Here is a 20680-nt window from a genome sequence, read left to right as displayed (position 1 = left end):
TGGTCACTGTCACAAAGGTCATCATGGGTTGACCAATGTAGGGAAGCCATGAGGGCAGGGGAATCACGAGATCGATAGCAGAGAAGGTGCCATGAGCGGCATTGAAGTGGGTAGGGGAACCATCATTGAGGAGACACGAACCGAGGTCCGTGATAAGTTGGTCAATTAGGAGACCCCTACCCATTGAAGTGACACTCCCCCACAGTGGGTAGTGGACATTGAAGCCCCCAAGGAGAAGAAATGGGGGCAGGAGTTGCTGGATTAAGGTAGACAGTTCAGTGTAAGGAAGCGGCCTACCTGGAGGGAGGTAGACATTGCAAATGGTGATTGCCAGATTCGTTTGCACTCGAACCACTATTGCTTCCAAGTTGATATACAGGGGGATCCATTCACTAATGACATCAGAACGAACCAAAGTGCAGACCCCACCAGATGCTACCCTGAGGCTGGCACAGTTCCGAACAGAACGCTCGATAACCACAAAATATTGGAGAGTGTTCATCACAGAAATGCATTTCTTGAAGGGCAAGACAACGCAGAATAAGAGAAGACCAGAAGTTGCATTTCTGGTGGGTGATGGGCCATTGCAATTCCACTGGATGATCGTGTGGTGAGAGTCCAAGTTAGACATAAAGAAGCCAAGGAGGAGGTATGTCCCTCGATCAGTAGTTGTCGCCAACATGGATGGGATGACTTCCATAAATAAAATGTCAATGTCAGAATACGACGGGGACATGCTACCTCCAGGGGCACCTTGTCTTGGGACTTATGTTTCTTCTTTTTCTTCTTCTCTTTCGGAGGTGGAGAGGGGCAGGGCACAGAGGGAGTACAGGTGTCTGCAAGATCTGGAACTGAAAGAAAGCGGGTGACCTTGAGGCGCACAGATGGTGTGCCTTGTGGCCAAGTGGTGGAAGGAGTCTTCCGGCCTGAGAAACACAGGGGAGAGGGGTCCCAGGAGCAAGCCCAATCACCGGCAGGTGCTGAAGAAGGAGGGCACTTCTTTGGCCAGGGAGGGCAGTGGCAGATCCATATGAGGGGTGTGCGGGACACGCCCACCCCCCTTAGAGGGCCACCTGCATTGTCACCTGCATCGCCCCCACCAGTCAGCCCGCACGCTATTCGTTTGTTTCTTTTGTCAGTAGACTTCGAGTGAATCGAGTTATCAAGTAGTTGTACTTTCCTATGTAGCATGCGCGTCCATGTCATCGTATTTTATTCATTTCTGTCTGGCGCCCTCACCCTGACACTGATTCTAAGTGTGTGTGTGTGTGTGTGTGTGTGTGTGTGTGTGTGTGTGTGTGTATTTTTTATTTTTTTTTTAAATCAGTCTTCTGACTGGTTTGATGGGGCCTGCCACGAATTCCTCTCCTGTGCTAACTTCATCTCAGAGTAGCACTTGCAAACCTCTACATCCTCAATTATTTGCTGGATGTATTCCAGTCTTTGTCTCCCTCTACAGTTTTTGCACTCTACAGCTCACTCTAGTACCATGGAAGTCATTCTCTGATGTCTTAACAGATGACTTATCATCCTGTCCCTTCTCCTTAACAGCGTTTTCCACATATTCCTTTCCTCTCCAATTCTGCGCAGAACCTCCTCATTCCTTACCTTATCAGTCCACCTAATTTTCAACATTCGTCTGTAGCACCACACCTCAAATGCTTCGAATTCTCTTCTGTTTCCCACAGTCCATGTTTCACTACTAAACAATGCTGTACTCCTGGTGGGAATTTAAGGCGATGGCACCTGGATAAACTGACTAAACCAGAGGTTGTACAGAGTTTCAGGGAGAGCATAAGGGAACAATTCACAAGAATGGGGGAAAGAAATACAGTAGAAGAAGAATGGGTAGCTTTGAGGGATGATGTAGTGAAGGCAGCAGAAGATCAAGTAGGTAAAAAGACGAGGGCTAGTAGAAATCCTTGGGTATCAGAAGAAATATTGAATTTAATTGATGAAAGGAGAAAATATAAAAATGCCGTAAATGAAGCAGGCAAAAAGGAATACAAACGTCTCAAAAATGAGATCAACAGGAAGTGCAAAATGGCTAAGCAGAGATGGCTAGAGGACAAATGTAAGGATGTAGAGGCTTATCTCACTAGGGGTAAGATAGATACAGCCTACAGGAAAATTAAAGAGACCTTTGGAGAAAAGAGAACCACTTGTATGAATATCAAGAGCTCAGATGGAAACCCAGTTCTAAGCAAAGAAGGGAAAGCAGAAAGGTGGAAGGAGTATATAGAGGGCCTATACAAGGGCGATGTACTTGAGGACAATATTATGGAAATGGAAGAGGATGTAGATGAAGATGAAATGGGAGATATGATACTGCGTGAAGAGTTTGACAGAGCACTGAAAGACCTGAGTCGATACAAGGCCCTGGGAGTAGACAACATTCCATTAGAACTACTAGCGGCCTTGGGAGAGCGAGGCCTAACAAAACTCTACCATCTGGTGAGCAAGATGTATGAGACAGGCGAAATACCCTCAGACTAGAATATAATAACTCCAATCCCAAAGAAAGCAGGTGTTGACAGATGTGAAAATTACCGAACTTCAGTTTAATAAGTCACGGCTGCAAAATACTAACGCGAATTCTTTACAGACGAATGGAAAATCTAGTAGAAGCCAACCTCGGGTAAGATCAGTTTGGATTCCATAGAAATATTGGAACACGTGAGGCAATACTGACCCTACGACTTATCTTACAAGCTAGATTAAGGAAAGGCAAACCTATGTCTCTAGCATTTGTAGACTTAGAGAAAGCTTTTGACAATGTTGACTGGAATACTCTCTTTCAAATTCTGAAGGTGGCAGGGGTAAAATACAGGGAACGAAAAGCTATTTACAATTTGTACAGAAACCAGATGGCAGTTATAAGAGTTGAGGGACATGAAAGGGAAGCAGTGGTTGGGAAGGGAGTGAGACAGGGTTGTAGCCTCTCCCCGATGTTATTCAATCTCTATATTGAGCAAGCAGGAAAGGAAACAAAAGAAAAATTCGAAGTAGGTGTTAAAATCCATGGAGAAGAAATAAAAACTTTGAGGTTCGCCGATGACATTGTAATTCTGTCAGAGACAGCAAAGGACTTGGAAGAGCAGGATATAAGATGAACATCAACAAAAGCAAAACAAGGATAATGGAATGTAATCGAATTAAGTCGGGTGATGCTGAGGGAATTAGATTACGAAATGAGACACTTAAAGTAGTAAAGGAGTTTTGCTATTTGGGGAGCAAAATAACTGATTATGGTCGAAGTAGAGAGGATATAAAATGTAGACTGGCAATGGCAAGGAAAGCATTTCTGAAGAAGAGAAATTTGTTAAGATCGAGTATAGGTTTAAGTGTCAGGAAGTTGTTTCTGAAAGTATTTGTATGGAGTGTAGCCATGTACGGAAGTGAAACATGGACGATAAATAGTTTGGACAAGAAGAGAATAGAAGCTTTCGAAATGTGGTGCTACAGAAGAATGCTGAAGATTAGATGGGTAGATCACATAACTAATGAGGAAGTATTGGATAGGATTGGGGAGGAGAGAAGTTTGTGGCACAACTTGACTAGAAGAAGGGATCGGTTAGTAGGACATGTTCTGAGGCATCAAGGGATCACCAATTTAATATTGGAGGGCAGCGTGGAGGGTAAAAATCGTAGAGGGAGACCAAGAGATGAATACACTAAGCAGATTCAGAAGGATGTACGTTGCAGTAGGTACTGGGAGATGAAGAAGCTTGCACAGGATAGATTAGCATGGTGAGCTGCATCAAACCAGTCTCAGGACTGAAGACCACAACAACAACACTCCAGATGTACATTCTCAGAAATTTTTTCCTCAAATTAAGGCCGATATTTATTATTAGTTGACTCCTCTTGGCCAGGAATGCCCTTTTTGCCATTGCTAGTCTGCTTTTGATGTCCTCCTTGCTCCATCTGTCATTGGTTATTTTGCTCCCTAGGTAGCAGAATTCCTTAACTTGTTCTACTTCGTGACCATCAACCCTGATGTTAAGTTTCTCACTGTTCTCATTTCTACTACTTCTCATTACCTTTGCTTTTCTTTGATTTACTCTCAATCCACATCCTGTACTCATTAGACTGTTCATTCTGTTCAGCAGATCATGTAATTCTTCTTCACTTTCATTCAGGATAGCAATGTCATCAGCAAATCATATTATTGATATCCTTTCACCTTGAATTTTAATTCCACTCCTGAACCTTTCTTTTATTTCCATCATTGCTTCCTCGACATACAGAGTGAACAGTAGGCGCGAAAGGCTACATCCTTGTCTTACACCCTTTTTAATACGAGCACTTCGTTCTTGGTTGTCGACTCTTACTATTCCCTCTTGGCTGTTGTACATATTGTATATGACCCGTATCTCCCTATAGCTTACCCCTACTGTTTTCAGAATTTCGAACATCTTGCACCATTTTCCACTGTCGAATGCTTTTTCCAGATCAACAAATCCTATGAATGTGTCTTTATTTTTCTTTAGTCTTGCTTCCATTATTACCCGTAACATCAGAATTGCCTCTCTCGTGCCTTTACCTTTCCTAAAGCCAAACTGATCATCATCTAGCGAATCCTCAATTTTCTTTTCCATTCTTCTGTATATTATTCTTGTAAGCAACTTGGATGCATGAGCTGTTAAGCTGACTGTGCGATAATTCTTGCACTTGTCAGCTCTTGCCATCTTCAGAATTGTGTGGATGATACTTTTCCAAAAGTCAGACGGTATGTCGCCAGACTCATACCTTCTACACACCAAAGTGAATAGTTGTTTTGTTGCCACTTCCCCCAATGGTTTTATAAATTCTGATGGAATGTTATCTATCCCTTCTGCCTTATTTGATCTGAAGTCCTCCAAAGATCTTTTAAATTCTGATTCTAATACTGGATCCCCTATCTCTTCTAAATTTACTCCTGTTTCTTCTTCTATCACATCAGACAAATCTTCCTCCATATAGAGGCTTTCAATGTATTCTTTCCATCTATCCAGTCTCTCCTCTGCATTTAACAGTGGAATTCTCATTGCACTCTCAATGTTATCACCCTTGCTTTTAATGTCACTGAAGGTTGTTTTGACTTTGCTGAATACTTAGTCTGTCCTCCTGACAATCATTCCTTTTTCAATGTCTTCACATTTTTCCTGCAACCATTTCGTCTTAGCTTCCCTGCACTTCCTATTTATTTCATTCCTCAGATATTTGTATTTCTCTATTCCTGAGTTTTATGGAATTTTTTTGTATTTCCTCCTTTCATCAATCAGTTGAAGTATTTCTTCTGTTACACATGGTTTCTCCACAGTTGCCTTCTTTGTACCTACGTTTTCCGTCCCAACTTCTGTGATGCGCCCCCCCCCCCCTTTTTTTTTAAAGAGATGTCCATTCCTCTCCTCAACTTAACTGCCTACTGAGATATTCCTTATTGCTGTATCTATAGCCTTAGAGAAGTTCAACCACACCTCATCATTCCTTAACACTCCTGTATCCCACTTCTTTGCGTATTGATTCTTTCCGACTAATGTCTTAAATTTCAGCCTACTCTTCATCGCTACTATATTGTGATCTGAGTCTATAACTGCTCCTGGGTATGCCTTACAATCCAGTATCTGATTTCGGAATCTTTGTCTGACCAGGATATAATTTAAGTGAAATATTCCCGTATCACCCGGCCTTTTCCAAATATACCTCCTCCTCTTGTGATTCTTGAACAGAGTATTCGCTATTAGTAGCTGAAACTTGTTACAGAACTCAATTAGTCTTTCTTCTCTCTCATACCTTGTCCCAAGCCCTTATTCTACTGTAACCTTTTCTTCGACTCCTTCCGCAAAAATGCATTCCAGTCCCCCATGATTATTAGATTTTCATCCCCCTTTACATACTGTATTACCCTTTCAGTATCCTCATACACTTTCTCTATCTCTTCAAATTCAGCTTGCGACATCGGCATGTATACCTGAACTATCACTGTAAGTGTTGATTTGCTGTCAATTCTGATAAAAACAACCCTGTCACTGAACTGTTCACAGTAACACACACTCTGCCCTACCTTCCTATTCATAATGAATCCTACTCCAGCTATACCATTTCGTGCAGCTGTTGATGTTACCCTATACTCATCTGACCAGAAATCCTTCTCTTCTTCCCACTTCACTTCACTGACCCCTACTAAATGTAGATTGAGCCTTTGCATTCCCTTTTTCAGATTTTCTAGTTTCCCTACAACATTCAAGCTTCTGACATTCCAAGACCCAACTCTTTTTCTCATGGTAACCTCCCCCTTGGCAGTCCCTTCCCAGAGATCCAAATGGGGGACCATTTTGGAATCCTTTGCCAATGGAGAGATCATCATGACACTTCTTCAATTACAGACCACATGTCCTGTGGACACACATTACGTGTCTTTAATGCAGTGGTTTCCATTGCCTTCTGTATCCTCATGCCGTTAATCATTGCTGATTCTTCCGCCTTTAGGGGCAGTTTCCCACCCCTAGGACAAGAGGGTGCCCTGAACCTCTGTCTGCTCCTCCGCCCTCTTTGACAAGACCGTTGGCATAATGGGGTGACTTCTTATGCCAGAAGTCTTGTCCTATTGGCAATGTAATTAACCAATTTGGCAGGAAGAATAGGCACATAGAATTCATCTTTTAAGGAAGAGAAACGCAACTGCTACTTTTTTATATCATAAGATGGTATTTGGCTTTGTACATGTGTATAATCAGTTTGAATAAAACTTTCTTAAATTTTGCATGTGACTTGATTATTTTTTATTACGGTAAAAGAAAAGGTAGCTCAAGATATCTTTAGTGCCCCCTACATCTACATTTATACTACGCAAGCCACCCAACGGTGTGTGGCGGAGGGCACTTGACGTGCCACTGTCATTACCTCCCTTTCTTGTTCCAGTCGCGTATGGTTTGCGGGAAGAACGACTGCCAGAAAACCTCCAGGCGTGCTTGAGTCTCTCTAATTTTACATTCATGATCTCCTCGGAAGGTATGAGTAGGGGGAAGCAATATATTCGATACTTCATCCAGAAATGAACCCTCTCGAAACCTGAACAGCAAGCTACACCGCGATGAAGAGCGCCTCTCTTGCAGAGTCTGCCACTTGAGTTTGCTAAACATCTCCGTAACGCTATCACGCTTACCAAATAACCCTGTGACGAAACGTGCCGCTCTTCTTTGGATCTTCTCTATCTCCTCTGTCAGCCCGACCTGGTATGGATCCCACACTGATGAGCAATACTCAAGTATAGGTCGAACGAGTGTTTTGTAGGCCACCTCCTTTGTTGATGGACTACATTTTCTAAGGACTCTCCCAATGAATCTCAACCTGGCACCCACCTTACCAACAATTAATTTTATATGATCATTCCACTTCAAATCGTTCCGTACGCACACTCCCACACATTTTACAGAAATAAGTGCTACTAGTGTTTGTTCCGCTATCATATAATCATACAATAAAGGATCCTTCTTTCTATGTATTCGCAATACATTACATTTGTCTATGTTAAGGGTCAGTTGCCACTCCCTGCGCCAAGTGCATATCCGCTGCAGATCTTCCTGCATTTCGCTGCAATTTTCTAATGCTGCAACTTCTCTGTATACTACAGCATCATCCGCAAAAAGCCGCATGGAACTTCCAACACTATCTACTAGGTCATTTATATATATTGTGAAAAGCAATGATCCCATAACACTCCCCTGTGGCACGCCAGAGGTTACTTTAACGTCTGTAGACGTCTCTCCATTGAGAACAACATGCTGTGTTTTGTTTGCTAAAAACTCTTTAATCCAGCCACACAGCTGGTCCGATATTCCGTAGGCTCTTACTTTGTTTATCAGACGACAGACAGTGCGGAACTGTATCGAACACCTTCCGGAAGTAAAGGAAAATGGCATCTACCTGGGAGTCTGTATCGAATATTTTCTGGGTCTCATGAACAAATAAAGCGAGTTGGGTCTCACACGATCGCTGTTTTTCGGAATCCATGTTGATTCCTACAGAGTAGATTCTGGGTTTCCAGAAACGACATGATACTCCAGCAAAAAACAAGTTCTAAAATTCTACAACAGATCGACATCAGAGATATAGGTCTATAGTTTTGCGCATCTGCTCGACGACCCTTCTTGAAGGCTGGGGCTCTTTTCCAATCATTTGGAACCTTCCGTTCCTCTAGAGACTTGCGGTAAACAGCTGTTGGAAGGGGGGCAAGTTCTTTCGCATACTCTGTGTAGAATCGAATTGGTATCCTGTCAGGTCCAGTGGACTTCCCTTTGTTGTGTGATTTCAGTTGCTTTTCTATTCCTTGGACACTTATTTTGACGTCAGACATTTTTTAGTTTGTGCGAGGATTTAGAGAAGGAACTACAGTGTGGTCTTCCTCTGTGAAACAGCTTTGGAAAAAGGGTGTTTAGTATTTCAGCTTTACGCGCGTCATCCTCTATTTCAATGCCATCATCATCCCAGTGTCTGGATATGCTGTCTCGAGCCACTTACTGATTTAACATAAGACCAGAACTTCCTGGGATTTTCTGTCAAGTCGGTACATAGAATTTTACTTTCGAATTCACTGAACGCTTCATGCATAGCCCTCCTTACACTAACTTTGACATCATTTATCTTCTGTTTGTCTGAGAGGTTTTGGCTGTGTTTAAACTTGCAGTGAAGCTCTCTTTGCTTTTGCAGTAGTTTCCTAATTTTGTTGTTGAACCACGGTAGGTTTTTCCCGTCCCTCACAGTTTTACTTGGCACGTACCTGTCTAAAACGCATTTTACGATTGCCTTGAACTTTTTCCATAAACACTCAACATTTTCAGTGTCGGAACAGAAATTTTCATTTTGATCTGTTAGGTAGTCTGAAATCTGCCTTCTATTGCTCTTGCTAAACAGATAAACCGTACTCCCTTTTTTTATATTCCTATTTACTTCCATATTCAGGGATACTGGAATGGCCTTATGATCACTGATTCCCTGTTCTGTACTTACAGAGTCGAAAATTTTGGGTCTGTTTGTTATCAGTAGGTCCAAGATGTTATCTCCATGAGTCGGTTCTCTGTTTAATTGCTAGAGGTAATTTTCGGATAGTGCACTCAGTATAATGTCACTCGATGCTCTGTCCCTACCACCCGTCCTAAACATCTGGGTGTCCCAGTTTATATCTGGTAAACTGAAATCTCCACCCAAGACTATAACATGCTGAGAAAATTTATGTGAAATGTATTCCAGATTTTCTCTCAGTTGTTCTGCCACTAATGCTGCTGAGTCGGGAGGTCGGTAAACGGAGCCAATTATTAACCTAGCACGGTTGTCGAGTGTAGCCTCCACCCATACTAATTCACTGGAACTATCCACTTCTATTTCACTACAGGATCAACTACTAATAACAGCGACAAACACGTCACCACCGGTTGCATGCAATCTATCCTTTCTAAACACCGTCTGTGCCTTTGTAAAAATTTCGGCAGAATTTATCTCTGGCTTCAGCCAGCTTTCCGCACCTATAACGATTTCAGCTTCGGTGCTTTCTGTCAGCGCTTGAAGTTCCAGTACTTGACCAATGCAACTTCGACAATTTACAATTACAGTACCAATTGCTGCTTGGTCCCCACAAGTCCTGACTTTGCCCCGCACCCTTTGAGGATGTTGGCCTTTCTGTACTTGCCCAAGGCCATCTAACCACCTTGAGGTTCTTCTATATCCGCCACTGACGGAGGGGGAGTATCTCCCGGATGGGATGCCATGGGAACTGCACGGGGGGGGGGGGGGGGAAGGGGGGCGGCTGGGGTAAGGTAGAGGCAGGAGGAGGAAATGAAGTAACATAGGCAAAAGTTGAAGATAGTGACACTGGATGCAGTCTCTCATACGTTTGGCGAGCCTCAGCATAAGACAGGTGATCTAGGAACTTGTATTCTTGGATCTTCTTTTCTCTCTTGTAAGCTGGGCAATCTGGCGAGCAAGGGGAGTGGCGGTCAGCACTACTGACACATACAGGTGGCGGAACACAGGGGCTTCTCTCATGGATAGGGTCTCCACAGTCACCACGTAGAAGGTCCGCCGTACAGTAGGAAGACATATGCCCAAAACGCAAGCACCGAATGGACCACATGAGTGGAGGGATGTACAGCTTCACGTCACATCTGTAGTACATACCCTTGACCTTCTCTGGGAAGGTACCCCCTCGAAAGCCAGAATGAAGGCGCCAGTATTGGTGGGTTGTCTTTGCAACCCTTCTGCACACATAAAAAAAAATGAACGTCACTCCGCTCCAGATTAGCCCGGAGTTAATCATCAGTTTGCAGGACGAGGTCCCAATGAAAAATCACTCCCTGCACCATATTCAGAGATTGGTGAGGAGTAACAGACACCAGGACATTGCCAAGATGATCACAGGCATGAAGAGCTGCGGACTGGGTGGCACAAGAAGCCTTGATTAACAGTGAGCTCAACCGCATCTTACTAAGAGGCTCCACTTCACCAAACTTGTCCTCAATATTTCCATGAGAAACAATGGCTTTGTAGTGGTATAACAAAAGCAGTTCATGAAGGTTACTTTTTGTCTCTGAAAGGAAATTTTCAACACAGATCTCCATACAATAAATGGGTTCAGGGTGAAATAATGACTCCTCTCATGAATCATTACATGTCAGTAAAATTACCTTTTATGTGAGAGGTGGTTATAATGTCGCCCTATGTGACAGGACGTCTAGAAGTGGTATAAGCATTGAATAATTACTGAATTTTGACAATAAGTAATCAAGACAGAGATAAACTTGAAAGTTAAACGAAAAAGTATTAATATATGTGTCTTAGGTTAAGTTTTTGTCATTTGTGTATGCATTACTATTATAATAGACTTAACACTGTGAAAAAGACTTCTCATACATGCCAGATGAGTTGAAGGAGATGCGTCAAGTGTCATCTATGAATAACATACAGGAAAATGTATTGAATAATCCTTGGGCAAATGTCACCACCAGCTCAGAAAGTAACAGCAGATCTGCTTACATTCAACAAGTTGGCAGAAAATGAGCACATAATTTGGGACAAACATAGAGAGAGTAAACATAGTGAAGAAAAGCTACTAAAATATGATCAATTCCAAGCAATTTGTCCAGAAAAGAAGACAATACATCTGGTGGTGTTCATAAGGGGTTTTACTCACATTTTTACCAAGTGGTTGGAGTGAGTACCGAAAGATGCAGCATGTAGCAGGATATACACACGGAGAAAGCAAAATGTGGTTTCTTGATGCCATAAAAATGTGCACTACGTATGAAGAGTTCATACGAGCATTCCTGTCAAAGAATTGGCCGCAGGGTGCACAAGAGAGGCTAAAAAAGGAGTATTAAACCCAGAACCATTTACAGCAACATCTGGAGGATTGCGTAAATATTTCGAAAAATACCTCAACAAAGCCAAATACTAGGATAATGTAATGAGTGAAGAAGATATCATCCAGATATTAAAATCAAAATTAACCTCTGCCACCAGAAAAAAGCTCATGACAATCCTGGGACATGACACTGAAGAATTTTTGTCAACATTGGACACATATGACATAATCCAAGAGGACGACAGAAAGCATGCAGAGAATAATGGACAGACAACACGCAAAAAATATCAGCAGTTTTAGACAAATGATCGGCACACAGCACATGGCAACAAATGAGGTGGGAGTGCAGCCACGTGATTATGAATGGAAATAATCAAAGACAATACAGTTACGGGCCAAATAATTGGAAGAAACAGGGTAGAAAGGGAAGACCTGACAGGAGATATCACCCAGGTTATGTAAGGTATGACAGTGGAAATCAAACTTGGAACAATAACCAAGTAAACGTACAAGAACCAAGTACGAGAGTACCACTGAATGCGAATGCGACAGACTGGCATCAGAACACGCTCGTAATAACAGAAATACGCAAAGATATAAACAGGAATACCAACAAAAATCAGGAAAATGCTTAAGGGCCTGCACCAGCTCCAGAGTTAGGGTTGAAAAGAATTGGAGGGGCAGTGATAGTAACTTGGCTATGCTACAATACAACAACAGGCATTTATTAAGAGATGAATTACTCTCAAAGCAGACAAGGTGTAAAGTTGAGGAGAGGCTGACTTCAGTATAAGCAATTAAGCGCAGAATTGGAAATAATGAAGTAAAGATCATTCTGGACACAAGTGAAACAGTAAAGATGGTTTCAGCCAATTTGTTTGAAAAACTGAGCCAGGAAGCAAAATTTCCAGTATATACAGTTAGTAACTGCAAACTCCAAGTCCAAGCTCATTAGGAGGCAGGCACTTATAATTGTGTATTTGGAGAACGGAGCCTATAAGGGCACACTTCTAATTGCTGAGGGATTAATTGTGGATTGCATCCTATGGCTGGAGTTTTTTGGAGAAACATATGCAAACATAGCTTTTGCATGTGGTATTTTGAGAATGGATAGTGAAGCACAAGAAATTGACATACCACTTCTGTAGACAAGAAATATTCATGGGAACTATTGCGAGGGAGCTCGCATACAGCTGGTAACAAGCTACAGATCGAGCATGTGTCCAGAAGAGGAAAAAGTAGCAGATGTGAATGAGTTATTTAACCAATCACAACAAAAATTAACAAATTGCCCGAGTTGAGTACTGAACAGACAGACCAACTGAACAGATTGTTGTCTAGATTTATCAATGTATTTAATGAAAGAACTGATGTGGCTATGTATGTAAATCAGACGCCACAGTCATCTGTGTGTGAGTTGAGTTTGTGTGAATGTGTATGTGTGTGTTGTCTAATTCTGGCGAAGGTCTTACTGGCCTAAAGCTATTATTCGTGACACACTTTTTGTTGTGCCTATCTGCGACACAGAATCTCCACTATATGGTGAGTAGCAATTTGCCTTTTCACAATACTGTTACATTCCATTCTGGATTTTCCATTGTTTGAATATTGGCTTCGGTGCATGCCTATTCTAGGTCAGGAAAATTGAAGGGCACACAACATTCTGTACAATAGCATTTGCTAGTAGGGCCTTGAGCAACTGCGAAAGAGCTCATACCACCACTGAAAAAGAAGCGCTGGCAATAATATGGGCACTTAGAAAATGTCACTATTATGTATACCAATCACAGACTAAAGTATTCTGTGATTATCAGGCATTAAGTTTCCTACAAACATGCAAGTTGCTACACATGAGATCGAGTCGTTGGACAATATTTCTCCAAGAGTGCAATTTTCCCATTGAATATATTAATGACAAAGATAACCTGATTGCAGATGCATTATCAAGGATGCCGGAGGGTTTACAAGAGGATGTATGTGAAGGGGAAGCAGAAGACAAACTTTAGATTTTGTTAATAAAGGATACAGCACGCCGAAGGTATTATTTAGATTTATGTAAGAACATGGCGGAATTACAAGAGCAGGATCTGCGTTTGAGTAAGGTCAAACCATCAAACGGCTGCTGAAACAAAAGAGCAATGCCAATCTGGCAGAATATTTCAAGCTAGTAGATGGAGTATTGTTCACAGGGGGAGTGAAAAGTCTAAAAACTGGTGTGTGTGTGTGTGTGTGTATGTGTGCCCGGCAATAGAGTAGAAGATCTGGTAAGGTGTACGCATTTACCAAGGGGCCACTTCAGTGCCTCTTAAGTGAGCGTCGAAGAGTAAGCAATATTGCTAAATACCTAAGGGTAAACGGAGAATAGCCACGATATTGAAATCATGTGATTTATGCCACAGATCAAAGGATAATCATCAAGGTAGAAAAGGGTTGTTGAGCTCGATTATACCTGACAGGCCACTTTCTTTGGTATCAGCTGCTGTTTGTGGCCCTCTTCTGAAATCGAGGGCTGGCTGCAAATATGTTGTTGCTTTTCTAGATGTATCCACAAAGTACGTGAAATTTTACCCAGCAAAGGCTGCAGTGAGTTCAACCATAGTGAGAAAGCTACTATGGAAATACATTCCAAGTGTAAGAAAACCATAGGCGGTGATATCTGACAACACTTCTACCTTCACAAGCTTTACCTGGCGGAGAGCATTGTTAGAAGCAAACATTACACTAGTCCTTACCTCATGCTACAATCCAGAAGAGAGTCCAGTGGAGAGAATATTTAAAGAATTAAATCGTTTCATGCGGACATACTGTCCGGAAAAACAGTCAAGATGGATTGATTATTTGGATGTATTTGAGAGTATTGTAAACAACTTACCGCACATGACAGCAGAATTTACACTGGCTGAATTAATGTTCAATAAGCTAGAGAAGAATGAATGGGTAACCTGTTTGTCGAGACATGCTGGAGAAAAGCAAGAACTGCAATCAGAACTGTGAGATGCAATAGTGAACATTACTGAAAAGGCAAGGAAAAGGAAAATGAACTTTGACAAGAATTTAAAGAGAGCATCTGAATACAAGATCGGAAACAAAGTATTATTGATGACATATCCCCAGTCTTCATTATTAAAGAATAAGATCAGGAAGTGGCAGAGACTGTAAACAGGACCAATAATATCATCATGGATGACAGTTGTTGACGTGGTGAATTATTGAGTTACTGTGAACCAAAATGTGACCTTTTTGGTAGTAGCTGACTTGGTTGACTTGGTGTGTAATGGATTGCATATAAACCCAAAACTGCCACTGGAATCTTTCTAATTGAAAGCATTTGGATGTAAGCCATACCGTATCAAAATTGCTGCACCATTACTACAGGTGTGATTAATCCATTCTTTCTGGGGAATATAGCTTTGGTAAAACATTAATGTCCGTGGAATTACGTTTCATGTAATCGTGATGAGGGCAGTACCTTAAGTGGACATAACTGTTTAGAGAAAAGTCTACTTTTACCCTCACATTCTACTCCTGCTGAGGTTTGTACATCTTCTTGCCTCTCTAACAACCTCCCGCTCCTGTAACATCATAACTCCGCCACAAAGAACCACATCTCCAACCATCTCTTCTCTAACAAGATTGTGGGGAAAAAAGGTTTCTCTTTTGTGCATTCACAAAATGAATCTCCAATTTTCAATAGTAACATTCAGATATCGAAAGTCAATTACAATCAATTAATCGTAAATTCAAAACACTTCTCAGTTTTTGTACAACTTATGTATGTAAATTTTGTACAGTTTTATAAGATTTTTTAAACCTTAGAAATGTGGGCAAGATTAAATAAATGCCTGCATAAAGTGCTTCAACATACAGAGGCAATTTATGATAGACTAAGCTTGTTCCCCAGTAGCACGCCCGCTAAGCTACTGGTCTTAAGATCATATAGTAACTGCAGACTCCTTTACAAAATAACATCTAATAGATGACAATTGTCCGAGTGGGAAAATTTTCGCGTAGGAAGGGCATGGTAACAGTTCGTGTCATGCGAGAGTAAAAGATACGTGGCCGAACAAGATATTATTTGAAGCGTCCTCGTGCGCAACTGACTGCGAGAGAGCAGCATTATTGCTGACGCTCCCTCTATTCCTTGAAATAGGAGATCTTTGGTTCGATGTTAACTATTGTGAAAAGATGCAGTCTAGCTTCTGATTTTAATGAGTACGGACAAATGTATTACGGCTTAAGAGAGAAAGCACTGTTGTGAAACCACCATCTTTAACTGAACGGCATTTTCTGATTTTATGCGAGAATAAGAAGCCAATAAACCAATTTCTCGGCAGCATAAACAAGGTGTGTATTGTGTAAATTATTTTCCATCTTACGGTTTCACACTTACAATATTCGTGCTTGCCTACGAGACATTTCTTTGGATTGTGGAAGCTTGAACCTGCAAACTCTATATGCTCATTAATTTAAAGGCTTTCAAACAAATCCACTTCGACGAACAGTTTCCCATAGAAAGGACAATTGGACCATACTTAACATACACCAACATTCCTACAGATTCAGCACGCAGTTTGACAGCTGGCAGACACATCGAACACAGCTTACAGTCAGTGTGCAGCAGCAGATCTCTAGTCTACCATAAACAACGCCTGAACATAAACATTGTCTAGTGAAATCTGTTTGGTTATTTATTCATTTCAGACAACTAAACTCTTTTCTTAGAGAGACTGAATACTAAAGAACTAATTCCTTGAATCCTTAATAATAATAATAGACCCAAAGCAGCATTTAAATGAAAAATAATAATAATAAAAGCAGTTCATCGAAGCTACTTTTTGTCTCTGAAGGGAAATTTTCAACACAGATCTCCACACAATAACTGGGTTCAGGGTGAAATAATGACCCCTCTCATGAGTCATTGCATCTCAGTAAAATTATAACAATTTACCTTTCTCACGAGAGGGAGTTACACATCATAAGGAATTGCACTTTGAACTACAGAAAAAAATTAAAAAAAAAAAAAAAAAAAGCTGTTGTGGTTGATCATAACACAGTTCATCTGAAACTGACAACAGAAGGCATACAACCATACTGCCCAGCAAACACATTTACATTCATTATACAAATGCTACAGGAATGTTGCTAAACTTCCTACAAAAAAGAAAGAAAGATGATTACACAGTGATCTGCAAGAAGTAATTATAAAGAAGAAAAAGCGGAGAAGGTCCAACAGTAAGAACATTCAGCATTACATATTTCCGACAACTGTATTTGTAGTTGTTTTCGAACTTTAATATACTGCTAATAACAAATCTCATCAGTGAACAATAATTCTGATGGACAGAGCTGTCTATCACTTCATTTTTATTTCAATGCATTACGCAGTAACGTTTAAACACTAGCATCTGATGTATATATGATTACAAAGAGCTTCAAGAATTAAAAACAACTCAAGAGTAACAAAATTCAACAAGACAGTTACCAGAGAGGGCCGAAAGATACACCATAACGATAATTCTGTAGTTCATACATGAAATAAACTAAAGAACAATGGTAAGTGAATGAGGAAAGTTTTTACACCATAAAATAGGGGTCTGTACAATTTTAAACTTTAAAATATCATACCGTAGAAACATGTTTACCCAAAGAACTTTAAAATACCATACCGCAGAAACATGTATACCCAACTCAATAAACTGTCCCACACAACGATAAATGCAAAACTGAACTCCAATTAAAGGAATACAGATGACAGGATGGGCTAAACAAATTTACAATTTTTATCCTCCAAAGCTTACCTTAAGGAACATACTGGATGGACATGGGCACTTATTATTTTCGCAATTCCTCGAGTCAAAAAGTCCCATATTACAATGCGGCCGTCGTTGCATCCTACGGCTAACAACGTCCCTCGTTTGTTGAAGGCGCAAGTGACGGCCAGCGATATACAATCCAATGCACCGTCGAATTCCTGGATACAGAAACTGTATTTATATTCAATTTTGGTACGAAATAAGCATAACAACATGTGTATTCACACCTACACATTTACAGTTACCACACTTTAAAGAACCATTGCGGCAGATCCATGACATCACTCATGGTAGTAATTTCATGCTGTGCATGTCTAATACTTATTAATGACTACTCTCTTCACTTACCTCCGGGTAGTTTTGTCCGAAAGATTCTGGAAAAGCAAAAAAATACCGTCAGAGTGACTCAAAATTAATCAATAATACATTTTTATTAACTCATTTACGTTCCTACTTACCTAGTAATTCCAGATTCATTATCACTCACTTATAAAGTCGATGCTTCTGCGTTAACCGCACTTGGTTAGTAAACAAAATACCGCCTGAACCTGACATTGAGCAAAGCTCTCAACCAAAATACAAGATAAACCATTTCCTGGCCCGCACACCAACAAAAGTCAGCGTTTCTATCCATACCTCCTTGATCGATACAAAAAGGCAAGATATACGACTGCAAAGTCACTGCATCCAACAAGCAAATCATAGGCCGGTCCGAACGCAACGATCTGTTTGTTCAAATGTCTGCGCGCATCATATCTGCACTGACAACTCGTAGCGTATGGATAGGAGATTTGCGCATATATAGAATGCTCGAAAACCTGGAAGTTTGAGCAAAGTTGGTCAGATTTGTGGGCGCAGAATACATCCCTGCAAACAAATCGTGCACAGGAGACCAGCGCAAATCTCACACGACCCGTGCTTGAGTCAGTTGTCAAGTCCTTCTCGTCTTTGTGTACAAAGTAAATTCTAAAATGATTGATACTTGTTAGTACTTTAGGGAGCTCATTTCTGAATTTATTGAAACATGTATGAGTCGAACATGTTTGTGGAACAGTATGACCAAGGATTCCAACGATGAAGATAAGAAGGCAGCTGCTTATTACACTTAAATAGAGGAAACAATAGCATTTAACAGTGTGGCGAAGCGGGAAACTGCACTTGTAGCTCTAAAATACAAATCGTGGCGGACTTAATTAAAATTATTAGTTCTGGCTCCTTTGCACTTAGAAATGAGGGTAATTCAAACTGGCCATCACATCACGTCAAAACATTCCACAATGCATTTCAAATGGTGGTATTCTCATAAGCTATCAACGGATCATCCTGCCACGTCAAGATTTCTTGGGAAGAATGATGGTGTCGTCGTGACACCGGTGTCGTGGTGACACCGGCAGTTAAGCTATTTTCGCCAACCTCAGTAATATTAAAATGGTGTCTTTCGTTCGTTTTTGTCTTCTTAGTATTAATTTTATTATAGTGCTTTTTTGTGACAAATTGCAAAAGTTCTGTGATGACTTGAATATTTTTTTCCATTGAGTGTTCTTCCACAAGTGATTTCAGTTATCTGAAAGCGAAAAATTATGTAGGTTTTACGATAACAGATCAGAGACGACCCCCACACTGTGGTTGATGAACCAATTTTTTTGAAATAACATTTTTAAGTGAAAGTATCAGCTCTGATGAAAGACAAAAGAACAGTTGTTTACAACATTACTAGGTACGCAAGGGGAAAAAAAAACATAATGAATAAGGTAAATAGGCTCTATTTATTTCCTTATAGTCTGATGTATCTGTGTGTATATATTTCTGATAGCAAATAAATGCCGATATTTTGAAATGTTTCACTTCTCAATATTTTACCATACAAAATTCATCAAGAGCATAAACTTGGCCATTAATAAACTTCATCGTTAGTTCCTCAATTCTGGTATTATACTCAGACTTTTTGTATCACAGATGGTAACTCATAACATCAGTTTCACCATAGGTACTTCGCTAAGTGAATTGATGCGATGTGATGTATAGTTTGAAAACATGCTGACATGATGGTGCCATGACATGAAATGACAGGTAATGTGAATTGGTCTGCATCTCTCATTTGGACCATAATATGTGATTTCTACCACACTCATTCCTTTTCCGTAATCATTTGTGGCAGTGTAGATAACACAAATATAAAGGTATTTATTCTACAAAAGAGTGCAGTCAGAACTTCGTGATAAGAGACACGAAAGAAAATATGGGGAATTTTCTCTACGAAGGTACATTGGAAGTGACAGCGGATTTTAAAAAGGTGGGCATATTAAGAAGGGGATATGGTTGTGATGTACTGAAGCTCTTATTGAGTTACTGTGGCCCTGTTCCTATCAGTCAAGAGAAGAAGAAGGTTCTTGTCGATTTGCTACCTCTGATTCCTTATGTTTTCCACTCATAATATCGTAATCTAGTGTCAACAGATAGTGGCAAGAATGCTCTCCCAGACTACCTATCAGACGACTATGAAGAAGACCATCACACCAAGTGTATTCGAGAATTAAAGTTTGAATAACCTCTTGAGAAGACTGTTACGATCTTAACCTGTGTGAAAATTTGCAGATCAGGTGATTCTGAAGTATCCTTAATTTGTGGTTTTTGAATTGAGGTTCACATAGATACTAGAATTCCCAGAACAAAGTACTACAAAACAAACGTAAAAATGTTTTTCCACCTAGTGTTGCATAAAATGTAAATTATTTGTCATCCTTAAAAACTAGCAGTAGTGCAAAGATTGTCCACTCCTTCCCACAAAGCTTCCCAAAGTGTAAAAATATTACACCTCTCCAATCTTGGACAAAAGGTTATACATCGGCACAGATTTGTTCCAAAAGGTACAAGTCACAACTGAAGGGATTCAACCATTAACAAGTATCTGTTATTATACTTTCAAGAAGGCTTATGATATGCTAAACAATGTGAAGGGGATTAATAAAACTACACAAGAGTACTTAGAAGCTGGAAACTCTGAATCTCAAATTTAGTTAGATGTCATTTCAACTTTGCTTTTGGTGTCCTGTAAAATTGTGGCAATTGTATCTATACCCTTCTGTCCAGAGAAGAGTGATATTGATATTTTAAAATGGTAAATTAAAATTATACATTACTCACATTTGATATATTGGTTAAAAGACATGTTGCTGTACACCAAGAGCTGCATGTAAGGTGTTTCTGAGACCAGTATTCAAGCATTGTGGTCATTGTCAGTGGCTTCTGATACAGAGGACATTCATAAAAATGTATACATATTTTTACTTTCTACCACAGAGTAACAGTTGCTTACCTTAAATAACAGTAGAAACATGAAGTTACTTATGTATTATGGACACCCAAATCAAATGACTTGAGTGTTAATTAGGGAATTCATTGCTGAGTTTATTAAAATATATAGATATCACATATGTTTGTCGTAAGTAAAGAACAAGGATTCCAGCGATCAAGACAAGAAAACAGTTGCTTACAGTTCTTTAATAGAGGAAACAAGATTAGTTGA

General features: G+C 40.3%; 1 protein-coding gene across 1 annotated transcript in view; it reads right to left on the bottom strand.

The window, feature by feature from the left end:
- Window positions 1–17742, bottom strand: part of LOC126203176 (retinoblastoma-binding protein 5 homolog) — a 77651-nt gene extending 59909 nt beyond the window's left edge. Inside the window, exons 1-3 of the mRNA XM_049937417.1 lie at window positions 17613–17742; window positions 17503–17528; window positions 17140–17312 (exon numbers count right to left, since the gene is read on the bottom strand). Of these exons, the coding sequence (XP_049793374.1) occupies window positions 17140–17312; window positions 17503–17528; window positions 17613–17631 (218 nt within the window). The 5' untranslated portion in view covers window positions 17632–17742. The remainder of the gene's footprint in view (window positions 1–17139; window positions 17313–17502; window positions 17529–17612) is intronic.
- Window positions 17743–20680: the final 2938 nt, after the last annotated feature.

This window comes from Schistocerca nitens, chromosome 9, assembly GCF_023898315.1.
Source record: "Schistocerca nitens isolate TAMUIC-IGC-003100 chromosome 9, iqSchNite1.1, whole genome shotgun sequence".
NCBI classification, from domain to species: Eukaryota; Metazoa; Arthropoda; class Insecta; order Orthoptera; family Acrididae; genus Schistocerca; species Schistocerca nitens.
Note: the sequence above shows the minus strand (reverse complement) of the source record. Positions and strands in the feature narration are given on the sequence as shown.